This window comes from Octopus sinensis, linkage group LG1 (assembly GCF_006345805.1).
Source record: "Octopus sinensis linkage group LG1, ASM634580v1, whole genome shotgun sequence".
Taxonomy (NCBI): domain Eukaryota; kingdom Metazoa; phylum Mollusca; class Cephalopoda; order Octopoda; family Octopodidae; genus Octopus; species Octopus sinensis.
The window spans coordinates 169,929,726-169,947,815 of NC_042997.1; the positions used below are offsets into that span (position 1 = coordinate 169,929,726).

At 35.9% G+C, this 18,090-nt stretch overlaps 2 protein-coding genes across 10 annotated transcripts in view; one reads left to right on the forward strand and one right to left on the reverse strand.

The window, feature by feature from the left end:
* LOC115215175 (activating signal cointegrator 1 complex subunit 3) overlaps positions 1-18,090 on the forward strand; it is a 526,302-nt gene that overhangs the window by 394,505 nt on the left and 113,707 nt on the right. For both annotated transcript variants that reach the window (XM_029784370.2, XM_036506863.1), the window contains exons 33-34: positions 588-720; positions 7,202-7,327. In XM_029784370.2, the coding sequence (XP_029640230.1) occupies positions 588-720; positions 7,202-7,327 (259 nt within the window). The remainder of the gene's footprint in view (positions 1-587; positions 721-7,201; positions 7,328-18,090) is intronic.
* Positions 1-18,090, reverse strand: part of LOC115215197 — a 52,294-nt gene that overhangs the window by 1,028 nt on the left and 33,176 nt on the right. For 4 of the 8 annotated variants that reach the window (XM_029784412.2, XM_036506977.1, XM_029784402.2 and 1 more), the window contains exons 2-7: positions 17,909-17,996; positions 17,315-17,590; positions 16,350-16,697; positions 16,114-16,215; positions 15,869-15,948; positions 13,172-14,561 (exon numbers count right to left, since the gene is read on the reverse strand). In XM_029784412.2, the coding sequence (XP_029640272.1) occupies positions 14,451-14,561; positions 15,869-15,948; positions 16,114-16,215; positions 16,350-16,697; positions 17,315-17,590; positions 17,909-17,984 (993 nt within the window). In that variant the 5' untranslated portion in view covers positions 17,985-17,996 and the 3' untranslated portion in view covers positions 13,172-14,450. Of the gene's footprint in view, positions 1-2,902; positions 2,913-13,171; positions 14,562-15,823; positions 15,949-16,113; positions 16,216-16,349; positions 16,698-17,314; positions 17,591-17,908; positions 18,000-18,090 lie in introns of those variants that run through there. The other 4 variants (XM_036506976.1, XM_036506970.1, XM_036506960.1 and 1 more) reach the window with 2 other exon arrangements.

Below are 18,090 nucleotides of genomic sequence, written 5' to 3' on the forward strand. Positions count from 1 at the left end.
TTTATGTGGGTGGACCCTCATAGCCATTCAATGTTTAAAGAAATCTTTTTATATTTTTATAATTAAATATTAGGAACTTAAAAGAAATTAAGTTTCTTTGTGTATTGTAGAAGTATAACATAAATTTTAACGAATAAAGTCTTATATAGGCCCTTCTTGAGAACCACTGCTCAAAACAGTGATTCTTCCACTTACAAAATGAACCTCTCTGCCTTATAAAAATTCTGTCACGAAATGACTGGCAGAAAAAGTTTAAAAAATAATAAAAGGCTTCATTAAATATCTTGAATTATTTAGTTTAGTTTAGTTAGTCTTAGTTCAAATATCACTGGAGTCAGCTTAGCATTCTGTCCTTTTGAGAGTTTTGTTAAAAATGAATACGTACTGGGATCAATTGAGTTAACTATAGGCCTCCTAATATCATCTAATGCACATTAATTCTTATTTCGAAGAAATGACATAAAGATCCTATTCTTAAAAAAATTCACTCAAGTTAGTTATTTGTGATCTGAAGAGCATAATTTGATTATGATTTGGTATCTGGATGCTTTATATAATATTGTTTTGTACTTTTTTTTTTATTGTAGATGTTTTACAGATGATGGGCCGTGCTGGAAGACCTCAATTCGATGCTCAAGGTACTGCTGTGATATTGGTTCATGACATTAAGAAACATTTTTACAAAAGGTTTTTGTATGAACCCTTTCCTGTTGAATCAAAGTAAGTAATTATACCTTATTATCAAACACCAAATAGTCTATTTTTCCCATCATCATCATCATCAATTGTCCATTTTTCCATGTTTGCATGGGTCAGATGGAATTTGCTAAGGCAGATTTCCTATGGCCAGATGCCCTTCTTGTCACCAACACTCACCTATTTCCCACCAAGGTAATATTTTCCTTTGGAAGACTGGAAATGAACAGCATTCTTGTATGATGAGGATTCTTATTTACAATCATAACATGATGTTAAAGCAAGGGTATGCACACACACACACACACATTTGACAGGCTTCTTTCAGTTTCCATCTATCAGTTCCACTTACAATGCTTGGAGTTACAGTTGAAAACACTTGTCCAAATGGTCACTGCAATGGAACTGAGTGCAAGACCTCATGGTTTGAAAGCAAGTTTACTAACTACACAGGCATACCTGTGCCTATATAAATATATTAAAACACATAAGTAGGTTAGAAAATTGGATGGGTGGATGGACAGCTGGGTGAACACAGAATCTCTTCAATAGCTATGTGACTAGCACACTTTTGGTCAGTTTTTCTCTTGGTTTCAGACATCTACAACTACTTTATTGACCCTGCAATAGAAAGTGTGTGGTATGACATATAGAATTTTATTTATTACAAATCTTATATTCATCTCAGGTGTTCCAAATACTAAGGTAAAGAAGAGAAAGCTAATGACAGAGCCTTGGTGGACACCATCTGAACTTTAACATATTCACTGAATGTTTTGCCTATACTAATTTTAGTTGTTTCCTTACTTCCACACACAGCTTCTCACTAGTCAATTATATACATCTACCGTAAATCCTCGAGTATAATCCGCATTTTTTCCCCAAAATTTAAAGGTCAAAATCCCTAGTGTTAAAAATGAGGTTAAAAATGAAAAATATTTTCTAAGCAATGTCCGGCAATGTTTATTCAGACGCATTTTGTGATGTCGGGCACGAAAATACCTAAGCTAAGCCTGAAAGCAATGAAGTCATAAAAGAATCGTCCATGACTTGCAGTAAGCAACATTTATTAAACGTTATTACTGTTATTTCTTTATTTTCTGCAAATAAAATGCATAAAAAAGCTGCACGTTTACATTGTTATATATACAATAATAATAAAGGACGTTACCGTATACATTTTTACAAACTAAAGACATTATATCGACCTCCTTGACTCAAGTTAGAGAAGGGATGTGTATTATACACAAGGTTTAGGTTTTTCAGAGGTACAGCCCCCTAAAAATCTCCTGTGTATTATGCTCAAGGGCGGACTATACTTGAGGATTTACAGTATATTTTATCAACATTCATTTATCAATAAAAATCCAAGGGAGTGTAGGAGAATATTTGTTCAAGATTAATGTCAACAATTTCTTACCATATTCATAGTAGTTTATATTCCTCTGGCTGGATGATTTTCAGATGTTGAATCTCACAGAGGTGATGACAAGTGATTGAGACTTTTGGTGATTCGCTGTGCTTGAGAAGGCTTAACAAGTTAGCCAGTGCCAGTGGCACATGAAAGACACCTGTGCCATTGACATGTAAAGGGTACCCATGCTGGTGACATGTAAAAGACACCCATGCCAGTGACACATAAAAAGCACCCATGCTGGTGGTACACAAAAGGCACCTGTACCAGCGACACATAAAAGGCACCCATGCCAGTGACATGTTGGCATGAAGAAGGGATCCAACTATAGAAACCAAGCCAAAACAGACTGGGGCCTGGTGCAGCTCTCCCACTTACCAGTTCCAGTCAAACTGTCTTACCCATGTCGGCATGGAAAGTAGATGCTAAATGGTGGTGGCAGCAGCAGTACTTCTTCTTCTTCTTCTTCTTCTTCTTCTTCTTCTTCTTCTTCTTCTCCTTCTTCTCCTTCTTCTCCTTCTTCTCCTCCTCCTCCTCCTCCTCCTCCCCTCCCCCTCCTCTATGTTTCCACTTTTCCCCAGTGTCAGCTTTACTTTCTGCCACTTTCACTGCTATTGGTTTTAATTCTCTTTTTATTTCGCCAACCCTTGCCTTTGTTGGTGTTGAAACAGTAGTTCTATGCCAGTTACAGAGCACAATAAAAATGACACAGTTTGTTGGTGTTAAAGAATGGAGTCAACAGATTGATGTTCAAAATATCAAAACCTTTCCACTCTTTCTTGGCAACCAAACTTACTGACACCTTCAAATTCTCTTTGATTTTATTACTGTTGTTGCCAACATACTGTTGCCAATTTCCTTGATTCCTCTACTCTTACTGAATAAAAGATTTCTATTTGTCATTTAGTTAGTTAAATAATCAAATTTTATCTGCAAAAAAATAGTCTTTATAATTTTATGTCCGCCTTTCCAGTGACATAGCTAGAGTGCGTGCCACTTAGGGTACCCCTTGATTTTGCCTCCCCTTCTCCATGGGACCTCAAGCCTATAAAGGCTTATACAGAAGCCCCAAAACTGCCACTCCCCATTGAAGCATCATCTCTCTCCTATGCTGCTCCTCTTTCCATGTTGTTATAGATTAGAAAGTTTTTCTGAGATTGTGCTTTATGGACAGATGCTCTTCGTGTTACTAACCCTTTTTACATTCCCTCTTAAGGTACTCAAGAACATAGTATCCCTGTTTTGAAACTGGGATACACATAAGGTAGAAGAAGAGAAAAAGGAAGAAATTAGTTTTTTTTTTTTTTCGAAGTACCATTTTCTTAATCTTTGATTGAAAGCAATAAATATGTTTTTATTTGATGACTATGAACTGTGAAAACAGTCAAATTTATCCCTTCTGTATTTATGGCTGAGATTCTTTCAGGTTTGTCTTTTCTTCATCTACCTATAGTCTCTAAATTATATGCATGTAATAAATGAATGGGGGGGTTTAATAATTGAAGTGACTGTGATTCTTTGGAAGAAATCAATATTAATCTTTGTTTTAATAAAACCTTCTTGTGAAAGCTATCCCAATATCAGGACCATTGTATCATGGAACCATTCAACTTCTAATTTATCCTAGCCTGCTATTACTCTTACTCTCTTTACTCTTTTACTTGTTTCAGTCATTTGACTGTGGCCATGCTGGAGCACCGCCTTTAGTCGAACAAATCGACCCTGGGACTTATTCTTTGTAAGTCCAGTACTTATTCTATCGCTCTCCTTTGCCGAACTGCTAAGTGACGGCGACGTAAACACACCAGCATCGGTTGTCAAGCAATGCTAGGGGGACAAACACAGACACACAAACATACACACACATATATATACATATATACGACGGGCTTCTTTCAGTTTCCATCTACCAAATCCACTCACAAGGCTTTGGTCGGCCCAAGGCTATAGTATAAGACACTTGCCCAAGGTACCACGCAGTGGGAACGAACCCGGAACCATGTGGTTGGTAATCAAGCTACTTACCACACAGCCACTCCTGTGCTTTTTTTTTTTTTTTTTTTTCTCCTTTTACAAACTATGAGTAAGACTCTGCTTGATTGCACAAGCTGCCTGATATAGCAACCAAATTTTCCTGAAATTACACTCTACTGCCTTCAGAAATTCAGTGTCTTGGGTACATTGTCTGCAAAAAAAAAAAAATTTTAATGATTGATTAATCACTACCAGAATGCCTCTGGTCATCGTCTTCTGCTTGATTGGAGCTATCCTGAGCTAAACAACTACATTTTTATAATCACGCTTATCTAGCTTCACAAATTATCAGAAGACTTACAATAAATTAGTATCATAGAAATATAGACATTGTAGTATGTCTGATCTTTATTAAATATACATTTGATTTATCTTTGTGTATAGAAAAACAAACAGAGTGATGTTGTTTCTGTACACCCTGTTGACTATTATACCTTTCATTGTAGCCATAAGCAGAATAATTACAAATTGCTGCAACTTAGCATCATTTTCTATCCTCTTCACTCCATTTCCCCCATTTCTCAACAGTTCTTTTCTCTTGTCAACATCATCATTATCTATCTTATGCTAGTTGTCGTTCCTTTGATCTTTATGGAAGCTAAAATTGACAGCATATTTCTTTCTTCTCGTCCTTTAGCTTATTTGTTCCATTATTGAATTCTGAGCAACATCTCTTCTCTCGTTCACCGTTGTTTGTCTACTTTATAGCTGCTTCTCTTTTACTAACTTCCTTATTTAGATGTTTAGAAAACACACACACACACAAACACTCTCTCACTCTCTCTTTCTATCTATCTATCTACCTATCTGTCTGTCTGTCCATCTATCTATCTATCTCACATACACACACAACTTACTTCATAAATACCTCATTTCTACTGATTTAGCTTGATTTTCTATGACAATTACTCTCTTTGTTCACTTATTGAGTCTAGAGGAAGAGACGTAGCCAATGAACTTTGCAGACCCTTCAAGACTGTTGATACTGTTTGTGTTCCATTTAAGCTTTGAAGATCAACACTTGCAGGGAAGATATGAGCTGGAAAGAGGTTTCACAGGGATAATGTTCAGGGGAAAAAGGACTGGCCATAATGATTAACACAAGGCTAAGTGGGTTGGACATACCAAGAGTAACAACAGGTGGGAAGATGAGTGGAGCAGGGGTACCTGGGTGGTAGAGGTATGAAACTAATCAGCTATGAGGAACAGGGGCCATTATGGTGACAATAGAAAAGACAGAGCAAGCAGTCAATATGCCCGTGACCCAAAGGTTGGTGTGTGTCTGTTGATGATTGAATTCTAATTAGTTGAATGGCCCTTCTCTATTTGTGTAGCAGCAACATTATCCCAGATATGATAGCAGTATTCCATTGTGGGTTTCACTTGAGTCTTATAGAATATCAGTAGTTGTTAGGGGCTGGTATATTTTTTGGCCCTTAAGTGAGAGGCCAGTCTTTGGGATGCTGTCCTAGCTTTGCTAAGGATGTGTTTTCACCAGCAGAGATCTTTGGTGATAGCTAGGCCCAGTATTTGGAGTGACTGTGAGGGCTCTTCTGAGTGCCACTCATGTTTAGTAGTAGAGTGTTGTACAGTAGTATTTTCTTAACAAGAATAGTGTTTGAGTGGGGTTTTTTTGTTCAAAGAAAGTCGTGGCCTCACCAGAGGATGTTCTCAAGGTCTCCATTTATGGAATTGATGCAAGTTTGGCATATGTTTCTGCTTTACATGTAGTAGTGAACTGTCATCATCTGCATAAGAGTGAGCTTTGTAGATATGTTGGCAAGTAGGTCTGTGATGAAAAGAAGAGAGTTGGGGGCAAAACTGAACCATAGGGAACACTAGAGTTGATTGAAAGTAAGACTGAAAGAGCCCCATCAGCACATACCCACTACAGTGCAGTTAGATAAAAAAGAAAGTATCAGTGTAGGAGATGAGAGATAGGTGGAGCCCTTATGTGGAAAGTTTCTATTGGAGATTTGAATGCCAGATACAGTTGAAGATTTTGCTCATGTCTAAGGCAGTACCATTACTTTTTTCAGGCTCCTGTAAAGCAAGAGCTCACTGCTATGTGAAATAAGAGAGTAGGTTTCCAGTAGATCTAATTCTGCAGAAGCCATCCATGCTGATAGTCACTGAGGAGAGACAGAAAAGCTTAAGGTGTCAGAGAAAGTTATTAATTACTTTCTTCATTACCCTAGAGAGCCAAAAGACAATTGTTGGCTGAGTCAGAAGGGTTACCTTTCTTTCAAATGAGACACACTTCCAAATGTCAGAGTATATCTATACAGTGAGTGAGTTAGTGATTAAAGAGATTAGTGATTATAGGAGCAAGATCTGGGGTGCAGTGTGTGAGTGTAATGGAGTGGACATTGTCAGGGTTAGTGACTTCATTTGTTAGAAGTAGATATAGAGTTATTTCCACACTTGGGGAGCCTGGTGGAGTGGAATAGGATATATTTGGAGGGCATTGGCAAAGGATATATATTGTGGAGTTGGATACAAAAGCAGTCAGCAAAGATGGAAGGTTTCTCCATGTGGGCACTAATTACAGAGCCACCATTGTTTAGAAGAGGAGAGAAAGAAGATTCCAGAGTTGACTTCTTACAATTAACTTCTCTATATTAAGTGTCTAAATGTTGTAGATAATGTCTAAGTATTGTTGATAAGATCATTTTATTTTCAGACTATTAACAAGAAAATTTTTCTCAATATTGACATCTAGACTATATTTCAATCTTTGATCGACATCATTTTAAATCTACAAATAGACACCAGAGTTCAAACCAATTAAAATGGAGGTTAGATGTAATTATTGAAAAATCTTTCATCTTCAAAGATGCTGTTAACGGTTTTCTTTTTTTAATTAATTTACTTAAAAATTAAATAAGAATAATATTGATGGAAAAATTGAGTATTTTTATTTATGTTAGAGATACCCTAATGTTTTAATGTATAATATGTAATTATCAAGTTAAAAAGAATTCTTTTTATTTATAAAAAAAAGTATTATGTTTTAAAATTTCAGTAATGTTTCAATATCATTTCATTTTATTTCAGTCTGTTGTCTGTCCTAGCAGATCACATGAATGCTGAAATTGTCTCAGGAACTGTCAATTCAAAACAAGATGCTATGGATTACATCACTTGGACATATTTTTTCCGTCGACTTGTAATGAATCCCAGGTAAGTAATTATTTTAAACAATTTTTAGTTTCTTTTTAAATTATGAAATACTACAGAATATTTTGGAAGTGTTAAAATTTGATGAAAATTTTTGGCCATGTTTTGTTAAAGCAACCACAATTTTTTTCTTTTCATTTAGTATATAGTAGACAATTTCTGAGCAGTAACCATATTAGTTACTATTACGGGAGTGTCAGAATTAATTTTTTGAAATTTGTGTGATTTCAAAATTTCAGAAAAAACGCCCATTTTGATGCCCTTAGTTGACCATGTGGCCAGTTCGTTATCATTTTTTAATTTTTGCAATGCATTCTTATACTTCTGAAGGTGATGTGACGGAAATTTGGTTTTATTGTTGAGCTTCTTTTCAGAGTTGTGAATTTTTAGAAATTCAGTTGTCAGCACTTTGTACAGGATCGACTTATTTATAAAGCATGGATATAAAGCAGCATATTATCCATCAGTGATTTATTCAATATAGTATAAATAAACATCTTTTAAATTGATGGGTATTTATTGATTCAACATAAAGGCCTACAATTACACAACTATCAATGAAATTGACCTAATACTTGATATTTTTCCATCATAGGAACTAGTATGAATTTTTTGAGCGGGGTGACCTGGGAAATTTTTCTGAAACTTTGCGATTTGATATGGAATAATCCACCAGCCATATCTGGCCCAAATATTCTACCTGTTTTATGTTAAAACTGGTAAGATCTGGCCTCTCACACCTACCCTGCACGTCATTCTGAAAATAAACTGTCATATCTTCATAATATCAAAGCTACAAGAAAATGTTTGATTAATTCAAAGCAATGTGAATAAATAAGTTTTACATTTAATAGAGTAATCTGAATGACGAAAGGTTAAACTATCCTTACAAGAGCATTTTTATTGTATATATATCTATTAAACATATCATAGAAGATGTACTAGAAAACAGCGTAAGAGTGGCTGTGTGGTAAGTAGCTTGCTTACCAACCACATGGTTCCGGGTTCAGTCCTACTGTGTGGCACCTTGGGCAAGTGTCTTCTACTATAGCCTCGGGCCGACCAGAGCCTTGTGAGTGGATTTGGTACATAGAAACTGAAAGAAGCCCGTCATATATATGTATATGTATGTGTGTGTGTGTGTGTATATGTTTGTGTGTCTGTGTTTGTCCCCCCAACATCTCTTGACAACCGATGCTGGTGTGGTTATGCCCCTGTAACTTAGCAGTTCGGCAAAAGAGACCGATAGAATAAGTACTGGGCTTACAAAGAATAAGTCCTGGGGTCAGTTTGCTTGACTAAAGGCAGTGCTCCAGCATGGCCACAGTCAAATGACTGAAACAAGTAAAAGAGTAAAAGATCTATGTCCTGATCCCCAAAGTAGCTCAATAAAGAACTGTGAGCCATTATGCTTTAATTTGTTCTAGTACAATAAAATAAACATGTATATATGGCTGTGTAGTAAGAAGTTTGCTTCCCAACCATGTAGTTCCACTTTCAGTCCCATTGTGTGGCACCGACCAAAGCCTTGTGAGTAGATTTGGTTCCACACTACTTGACAACTGGTGTTGGTTTGTTTATGTTCCAATAAGCAGTTCATCAAGAAGAGACCAATAGAATAAGTACCAAGTTTAAAAAATAGTACTGGGCCCTTCAGTGCAGTGCCTCAGCATGGTGGCAGTCCAATGACTGAAACGAATAAAAGATAAAAGACATATTTTGGCCAAAATTAATGAATTGCCGGTGTTTCTCTATTAATAGACTTGACTTTTCCAGTTATTCATATACATGGCTCTGGCCCCTGTGCCGGTGGTATGTAAAAAGCACCCACTACACTCACGGAGTGTTTGGCGTTAGGAAGGGCATCCAGCTGTAGAAAAACTGCCGAATCAGACTGGAGCCTGGCGCAGCCTCCTGGCTTCCCAGACTCCAGTCAAACGGTCCAACCCGTGCTAGCATGGGAAATGGACGTCAAATGATGATGATGATGATGGAGTGGGTGATTGCATGAAGTATCGGAACACTTGTTCTTGTATCATAAGTAAAATTTGCCGCTTATGGTTTCTTGTCTTTCTCAGATTTGTTCAGCTACTCTCTTTACTCTTTTACTTGTTTCAGTCATTTGACTGCGGCCATGCTGGAGCACCGCCTTTAGTCGAACAAATCGATCCCGGGACTTATTCTTTGTAAGCCCAGTACTTATTCTATCGGTCTCTTTTTGCCGAACCGCTAAGTGACAGGGACGTAAACACACCAGCATCGGTTGTCAAGCAATGCTAGGGGACAAACACAGACACATACATATATATATGTGGCGTTAGGAAGGGCATCCAGCTGGTGGCGTTAGGAAGGGCATCCAGCTGTAGAAACACTGCCAGATCTGACTGGCCTGGTGCAGCCTTCGGGCTCCCCAGACCCCAGTTGAACTGTCCAACCCATGCTAGCATGGAAAGCGGACGTTAAATGATGATGATGATGATGATGACATATATACGACAGGCTTCTTTCAGTTTCCGTCTACCAAATCCACTCACAAGGCATTGGTCGGCCCGGGGCTATAGCAGAAGACACTTGCCCAAGATGCCACGCAGTGGGACTGAACCCGGAACCATGTGGTTGGTTAGCAAGCTACTTACCACAAAGCCACTCCTGCGCCTATTATTTCTATTGCAGCAGGTTTAGCAACCATCTGGTGACTCTCTTGTTGGCAGTCCTGTAGTAGCATTGTTTAGATTGTAGATGTAAGAGAAACTATCAACTGCATCTAGAAAGCTGTTTAAGTATTTGTTCCATAGGTGCTTCATCTGTACTATCTTTGCATATGAGTAAATCACCCACCCACCCCATCCAATGGACGGTACTGAGTTGTCAAACATTTAAACCAAATTTTCTCAAAACAACTTGTCCTACCATCCCATTTGGTGACATTATTTTAAGCCAGCCGGCTGTTTTTGCGCAAACTGCACATGCATTTTTCTCATGTACGCATAGTATCGATTGCAACAGCTGATGTACTTGCTCGTACAAATGCACGTTTCCACGGCTTTATTGATCGCATTCTCACCTGGAATCGATTTTTGTAATTTTTTGAAGACTTATACATGCCCTGATACTGTCGGTATCTACATATCAAATTTGAGTGCAATCAGATGGAGGATGCCTGAGATCCTGGAAGACACACACACAGACAGACAGACAGAATAAATATAATAGATATGTCACACTTGAAGTCACGGTTTTCTGGCAGCCTGCTAGAGATTTCATATTTTTGTTTGCATTGAATTTACTAGGTCAAATTAGTCTTACCTTTTTTTTTTTTCATCTCAATAATAGCCAATATAAATGTTGATTGATTTCTCTCATCACATTTTACATCATATACAAAGGTGGGGAGGAGGAAATAAAAGATATATATAGAGAGAGAGAGGAGTACACATATTAGGTTTGGTGGCAGGCAATGAGTAACAGAATGCTACATACAGTGAGAGTAATACATATTTTGCTTTTGAAAATTGGTATTCATTTCATTTTGTATTAGCACTATGAAATTTTATAAAAGTTAATTATATGTAGCATGCCATATTCCCTGTATATATTTATAATATTGGTTTCAAATTTTGGCACAAGGCCAGCAATTTCGGGGGAGGGGTAAGCCAATTACATCAACTGCAGTACTCAACTGGTACTTATTTTTCAACCTGAAAGGAAAAAAGGCAAAGTCAACCTCAGCGGAATTTGAACTCAGAACGTAGTAAATATGGAGGATATACTGGTGAACATTTTACCCAGTGTGGTTAGGATTCTGCCTGCTTGCCGCCTTGTGTATGTATATATATTTGTATATCATCATCATCATCGTTTAACGTCTGCTTTCCATGCTAGGCTGGGTTAGATGATTTGACTGAGGACTGGCGAACCAGATGGCTGCACCAGGCTCCAATCTGATCTGGCAGAGTTTCTATAGCTGGATGCACTTCCTAACGCCAACCACTCCGAGAGTATAGTGGGTGCTTTTACGTGCCACCGGCACGAGGGCCAGTCAGGCGGTGCTGGCAACGGCCATGCTCAAATGGAGCTTTTTTTGTGCCACCTGCACAGGAGCCAGTCCATTGGCACTGGCAATGACCTCACTTGAATGTTTTTTCACGTGCCACCAGCACAAGTGCTAGTAAGGCGACACATATGTATGTGTGTATGTGTATATATATATATATATATACATACACACACGTGTGGAGGCGCAATGGCCCAGTAGTTAGGGCAGCGGACTCACGGTTTCGATTCCCAGACAGGGCATAGTGAGTGTTTATTGAGCGAAAACACCTAAAGCGCCACGAGGCACCGGCAGGGTATGGTGGCGATCCCTGCTGTACTCTTTCACCACAACTTTCTTCTCTTGGCCTGCTCGCTTAGCCAACATGGTGGCGTTCATTTGAAGGCTAAAACAATGCGAAGTGTATTATGACCAGTGATGTGTAGCAACATCTGATAGCCTGGTTGGTCACGTGATATGTATATATATATATATATGTGCGTGTGTATATATTTTGAAAAAGAAATGATTCTTCTGTTCTCACTAGCTAGCATTGTATACTGTACCAAGCTAGTCGTTAGGCTTTTCAACACTAGGCCGTGCTTTAAAGTTTACAATTTTTCAGCAACTCCTCGGCTGATTTTGCCAAGGAGTTCATTAGGAACTTGCTACCGACTTTTCTTAATATCTGGTTATAAAGAACTTAAATTATCTCAATTCCTTAGACGTAACATCTCTAAAGGGCAGATAAAAGAAATAGTAGAGAGTTATTGCCCTTAGACAAAGCAGTCGGTTGCCGAATGAACTAAATTGGATGTAATTTTTATCGAGATTTAGAAATTTAATATTCCAATTATATACTATTTTTCTTAAAATATTTGAATCATTTAAAATATTAAACTAGACTCTTAATTGCATTTAAAAAGATATATGTATGTTTACATTAGTACACCTTTCTGATTAGTAATTATTGGCACTGCAAGCATGTATCCATTAGATTCTTTGTTATTCATGTTAAAATATAACAGATCAAAATTATGACTCGACAAGCTTTTATCTAGAATTCCTGAAATTTGAATTGAAAACCAGAAACTAATTTGGGTTAATCTGAGTATTCAAGAAATTAGTACGGCCATTATATATTCAAATAAATCATGTACATTAAAACATTTGATATTACTTTAAACACTCAAATTGAAGTTTTAACTTTATACAATATTCAATTTGGACTTTTCTGCTCCACCCCAAATTAGTTTCTAACGTTGATTTCATCCAAGCCTACTTTGTAGCTTTATACTAGTTCCATCCCAATAGTCTGTATGATATTCATTCTTTAAATTATAGTGTTTAAAAAAAAAAAAAAAAAGAATTCAGTTTCAGTACATTCCTTTACCTGCCTGGGTAATACTGCCACCTGTTTTGCAACATGTGTAAACTGGTATTAAGTACCGAACTGAATTTTGCTTTCTATATTCCTTCATTTGCATCATATAATAACATTCACATCAACTAGATGTGAATGTTATGAAAAGCTTCCCTTCTATTCTTCAAGTTACAAAATAAACATAACAAAAGTAGAAATATTTGGAGAATTTTATTTATAAAAGTGCAAAAATAGGTATTTTTAAATATGTTCCAGTAATTGATATAAACTAAAAAATAAATAAACTTTACAATTGACAAAAGAAATTCAACTGATTTTTTGAAGAGATCCCCAAATATTTGAATTTTAAACTTATAATAGTGTGACACATGAAGAAGAAAAATGAAGATATTAAATATTGCCACTATCCCATCAAATTGTTTTTTTACAAAAAAAAAAAAAAAAAAAATTCTACATAATATTAAGTTGTAATCTGAATGCAAAATGAAATTCATAAATTAGTAGAAAAGTTTGTAAGAACAGAAAGTTAGAAAAGGCTAGTAATTGCCACTAGCCTTTACCAGTCTTGAAAAGTGTACATTACTTAATAAGGGATGGGGAAATGCAAATAAAAAGGGATATGTCCTAGCTGATAAGCCAAAAACAGTTGATCAGAGCAGCAGAACAGTTGATCAAAGTACTCGTCAATCCCTTAAGCCAAACTCAAGCAGATGATGATATGAAGTGGAATGCCACTTATGAAGAAATATCACAGATACACAACTGTTAATGGATTTGGGATTGCAGGTTTAGAGGACAGAAATTTTGACAAATAAATCTAATTAAGACAAAGAAACGACAATAAAGAGGATGACAAATGTCCAGATACTTGAATACTGTTAGTATTTTGTTTCAAGTTTTCTGTGAATAAAAATGACTAGGTTCACTCACAAAATTCCACCGCTAATGATAGCTTTTGAAAGAAAGAAAGAAAGAAAGAAAATGGGGGGAGAAAAAAAAGGGGAGAGTTTCAATATACATGTTCTATTATATACAAGAAGAATGTCTTCTCTATCTCCCACCCGAACCCACAGAAACGATATACACAATTTTGGAAAAGGAAAAAAAAGAAAAACAGTATAAATACAAACACAATACAAAATATAAAATGAATTAGTATAAACATCAAAGAGCGAGAATAAATATAGTTGTATGAAGACATAGTTGTTGAATATTCCTCATGCTTGACAGTCCTCATCACAACCATGTTGCTTCTTTCATACAGATCTACTGTCATGGAATTTTTGTCATAGCCAACAACTGAAATAAATCCTTGGCTGTCATAGTCAACATCCTTCTGTATTAAAAATCTGTTTAGTGAAAGTTATCTTCACCTTCACACCAGCTTTTTGTCCAGGATGTTTTTTACCACTTAACACCAACTCACTTCCTTCAGGTCTTTAACTGCCTGATTCTTTTGTCAGATCAATCATAGTTGTTTCATACCTACATGGCATGTTAACTATCATTTCGTATCAGCTGAAATTTTTTTTCATTCATTCATTCATCCTCAATTGCTTCAGTTTTTCACCAGCAAATTTCCTTTGAAATCAGTTCATTTTTTCCATGTTATTTTACATGTCCAACAGATCCAAGCATTTATTACAGTTTGTTATTTCAAAGTTCATTACTTGGCTGTATAAATAGCCTATGTGCCATATTTTCCAGTCTTAAATTTCTATATTTGATAAATTGCTAAGAGTTTGATTATGGCTGGTATTCTTTCGATTCTGATTTTGTATAATGAAATTGCTGTAGACTTTTTGTCGTTTCTTTTTAATCTGAAAATAAAAAAAATAGAAAAAACATGAACTGGCAGGAAAGAAACACACCATTGATATACACACACACAAATACTTTTACAGTACTAGTTTTGTTTCCTTCTTAAACAAATCCATCTCAGAGTGGTGTGGTAGACAGTTTCTTATATAAACATCCACTTTTCCATGCTTACATGGATTGTAGAAAATATACATTGGTTTATGATTACACCCCTCGTGAAAATGGCCCAGCTCAATATGTAGGTAAAGTGTAGTTAGAAATTATGGGTCATAATGCAGCGGACATGTGAAGACGACAAAGAAATTAAACTAGGATGCTCCACTGGATGTGCAATGTCAGTATGCATTTACAACACAAATGTAGTGTTCAAGAAAGAAGACTGCACTACTGTACTTGTACTAGTATGGTTAAGAGATGAGCTTGGATGAGGACACCTGTATAAAGAAATGATGATCAGTAAATGTGGGTGGAACGTGAAAAAGAGGGAGAGCAGGAAGACATGGGACAAAGGAGTGAAGACTGATCTCAAAATATTGAGCCTCACAGAAAATGCTTGACAATTTGCTGTCCATCTTATTGAAAGTGAAGCCCTAAAAATCATTGTCTATACACTCACTGGGCCCTACTCTCAGTTTGTCCCCATCAAGCCTTCCCCACCTTCCTAATACCCATCCATCCATAGCACCGTCCAACAGCTGTAACCGGGTGAGTAGAAAGAAGCCACACATGATTCATCTCTACTTTGTACTACCAGTTACCTCCCTTCTTCCTGGAATCAGTTCCTTTTACAATCGATCCCTCATTCTCAATATCATCTCTTCCCTCATTCCAAACAAGACTATTATGTGTGTGCTGTGTGAACAAAAGTGGATTGATAGAAACTGCATGGAAACTCCTTGTATATATATAATTCGAAAAGGTCTGACTTTGTCACATTAATTCTACTTGAAAACATACATCAAGTACATATGGCTGTGGTAGTTCATTTATTCAAACAAATATTGATTTCAAATTTTGGCACAAGGCCAGTAATCTCAGGGGAGCAGTTAAGTTGATTACATCGACCCCAATGCTCAACTGGTACTTTATCAACCCCGAAGGGATGAAAGGCAAAGTTAACCTTGGTGGAATTTTAACTCGGAATGCAAAAGACAGACAAAATACGACTAAGCATTTTGCCTGGTGTGCTGACAATTCTGCCAGCTTAAAAACAACTAAAATATTAATGCTTAAAAATTTTGACCAAGATCCATTTATTTACACACACACACACATGCAACTATTACTGATTGAAAAGTATACTTACTTGTATTTTGAATACCAGGAATATAAGGAATGTAATTAAAATAAAGAGAAGTGTGCCTATAACACCAGCTGTTGCAGCAACTGTTGGAAAGAAAAAGAAAATATAATTAACCCACTGAATTTGATTTCTTTTAATATTATTAATTGCTATTCTACATAAACATATTCTGGATATTGATCTTAGTGTTCGAATTAAAAAATTTTTTTTTTTATTGAAAATTTCAAAAAAGAAGAATGGATATTTACCAAAAATAGCTGAATTGTTTACTTGCGGCTTTGGATCACTTTGATAGTGTTGTTGATAGTTTTTAACAGTTGGACTTTCTGTTACTTTGAGTGGGGGGATAGCTATTTGAAATAGAAAGATATATACAGCTTAATCTTCCAAACAATTTTAAAAGCCAATGAAAAGTGAAAGTATAGAATATTGTATCGCGCAATTTTTTTTTTTATATATATATTATAAGAACTTAAAAGCTTACCTTCATAATAAAGCCAAAGTCCTTTGCGTTTGCCTCTGCTTGCCACTTTCAGTGTTAAATTTAATTCGTTTTTAGACGTGGGAAAACTTTTTTCATTTACACTTCGGTTACATATTGTTATGGTGTTAATTCCCAAATTCAGATCCAGATAATCTGTACAGTTTTTATTTCGTTCACCTTTTAGATCCATATCAAGTATATATAATTGAATTTTCCTATGAGGTTCCACTCTAATGTTCAATTGGCACGTGATCGGACCTTGAACATTGTTAGGGTAGCGATCACTAGAAATGTATCCACTTGGATCAGTGAGCTGTTTGGTGGTGCATATCTTTCTGACTTCAGATCCTTTAAGAGGAAAAAAATAAGATAAAGTTTTTAAAAAATAATTACAGTAAACATAATTAAATTACTGTAAATAAATCATTGTTTATATATCCGTCACAAAGAACAAGACGTTTAATGAAGCACGATTAAAATTAACACTAATCTACATAGAACAGTTCTCTGCTTCGGTAGGATAAATATTCAATAATTATTTCATTTTTGTCATAAAGGATCTAATTTGCCTTAATCTGCTAATGCTAAATTGCTTTCACTCTTATCAGTCCGAGAAATAAATAAATTTTATATATATATAAACAAAACATCCCTATTGTTTTCACGTATCCAGAGAAGAGACAATGCTAGATTTTATCTCCTTTCCATTATCAGAAAGAAAGAAATGAATCTGTCTCGAATCTGAAGTAACCACGTTCTTATATTTATTATTTCCCATAAATATATACCAACATGCGAGGATTCGAAAACTACTACGATAGTTAGAATCAATTTAAGTTAGTAGCAATTTAGTGGACAGCTCGTTTTAATTTAATAGCCATCGCAGCATTGTATTATCGATAATAAATTTAACGAAAGTGATAGCTTATGTGATAGGATCAGCATAAAGTATTTATTTTACTCACGATTTACACATTGGTATTCCACTTGAAAATAATTGAAGCTACAGTTCCCTTTTCTTTGACCAGTTTTACTCGTGGGTATGTTAACAAGACAGAACTCCCGACCCATGCAAGGGTAGTTTTGTTCGTCCTCCTGTATACAGTCATTCGCTTCGTAGCTACAGGATCCCCTGCTGCTGTGTCCATAAAAACTCCTTAAGATGCGAACCATGTAATTGCTTGGACAAGTGGCGTTCAAAGAGTCCTTTTTGTCTTTAAAACAAGCGCTTACTTTCAAACCTAGAAAATAATATTTGGTTTTATTTTAGTTGTGAAAGAGACGGCATTGTTAGTTTTGAGAAGATTGAAATTAAATATTTGATTATAAACAGAAGTTAAAAATATGAAATTTTGTTTAGATTATTATATCAGTATAAGCTTAATGCAAAGCATTGTATATATATTTATAGATAAATAAAAATAGTAAAAATATGAAATGCAGCTGTCCCATGCAGCTTTAATAAGAATTTTATAAGAAATAATTTTTCCTTTATGCGTGTGCGTGCGTGCGTGTTAAAGTTTTAAAAAATATATTTGCAATGCATATAAACAACTCACCTGCTACAAGATGACAGATATCAAAATAAAGAAACACTGCAAACAGCACGATTGCCCAGCTAAATAATCTTGCCATGATTGCTAATTTCTGCTGGAAAGGAAAAATAAAACAGAAAAAAGGGTAAAAAATCTTTTAAAAATAATAACTCAATCCATTATTGAGACACATCAGTCTCAATAAT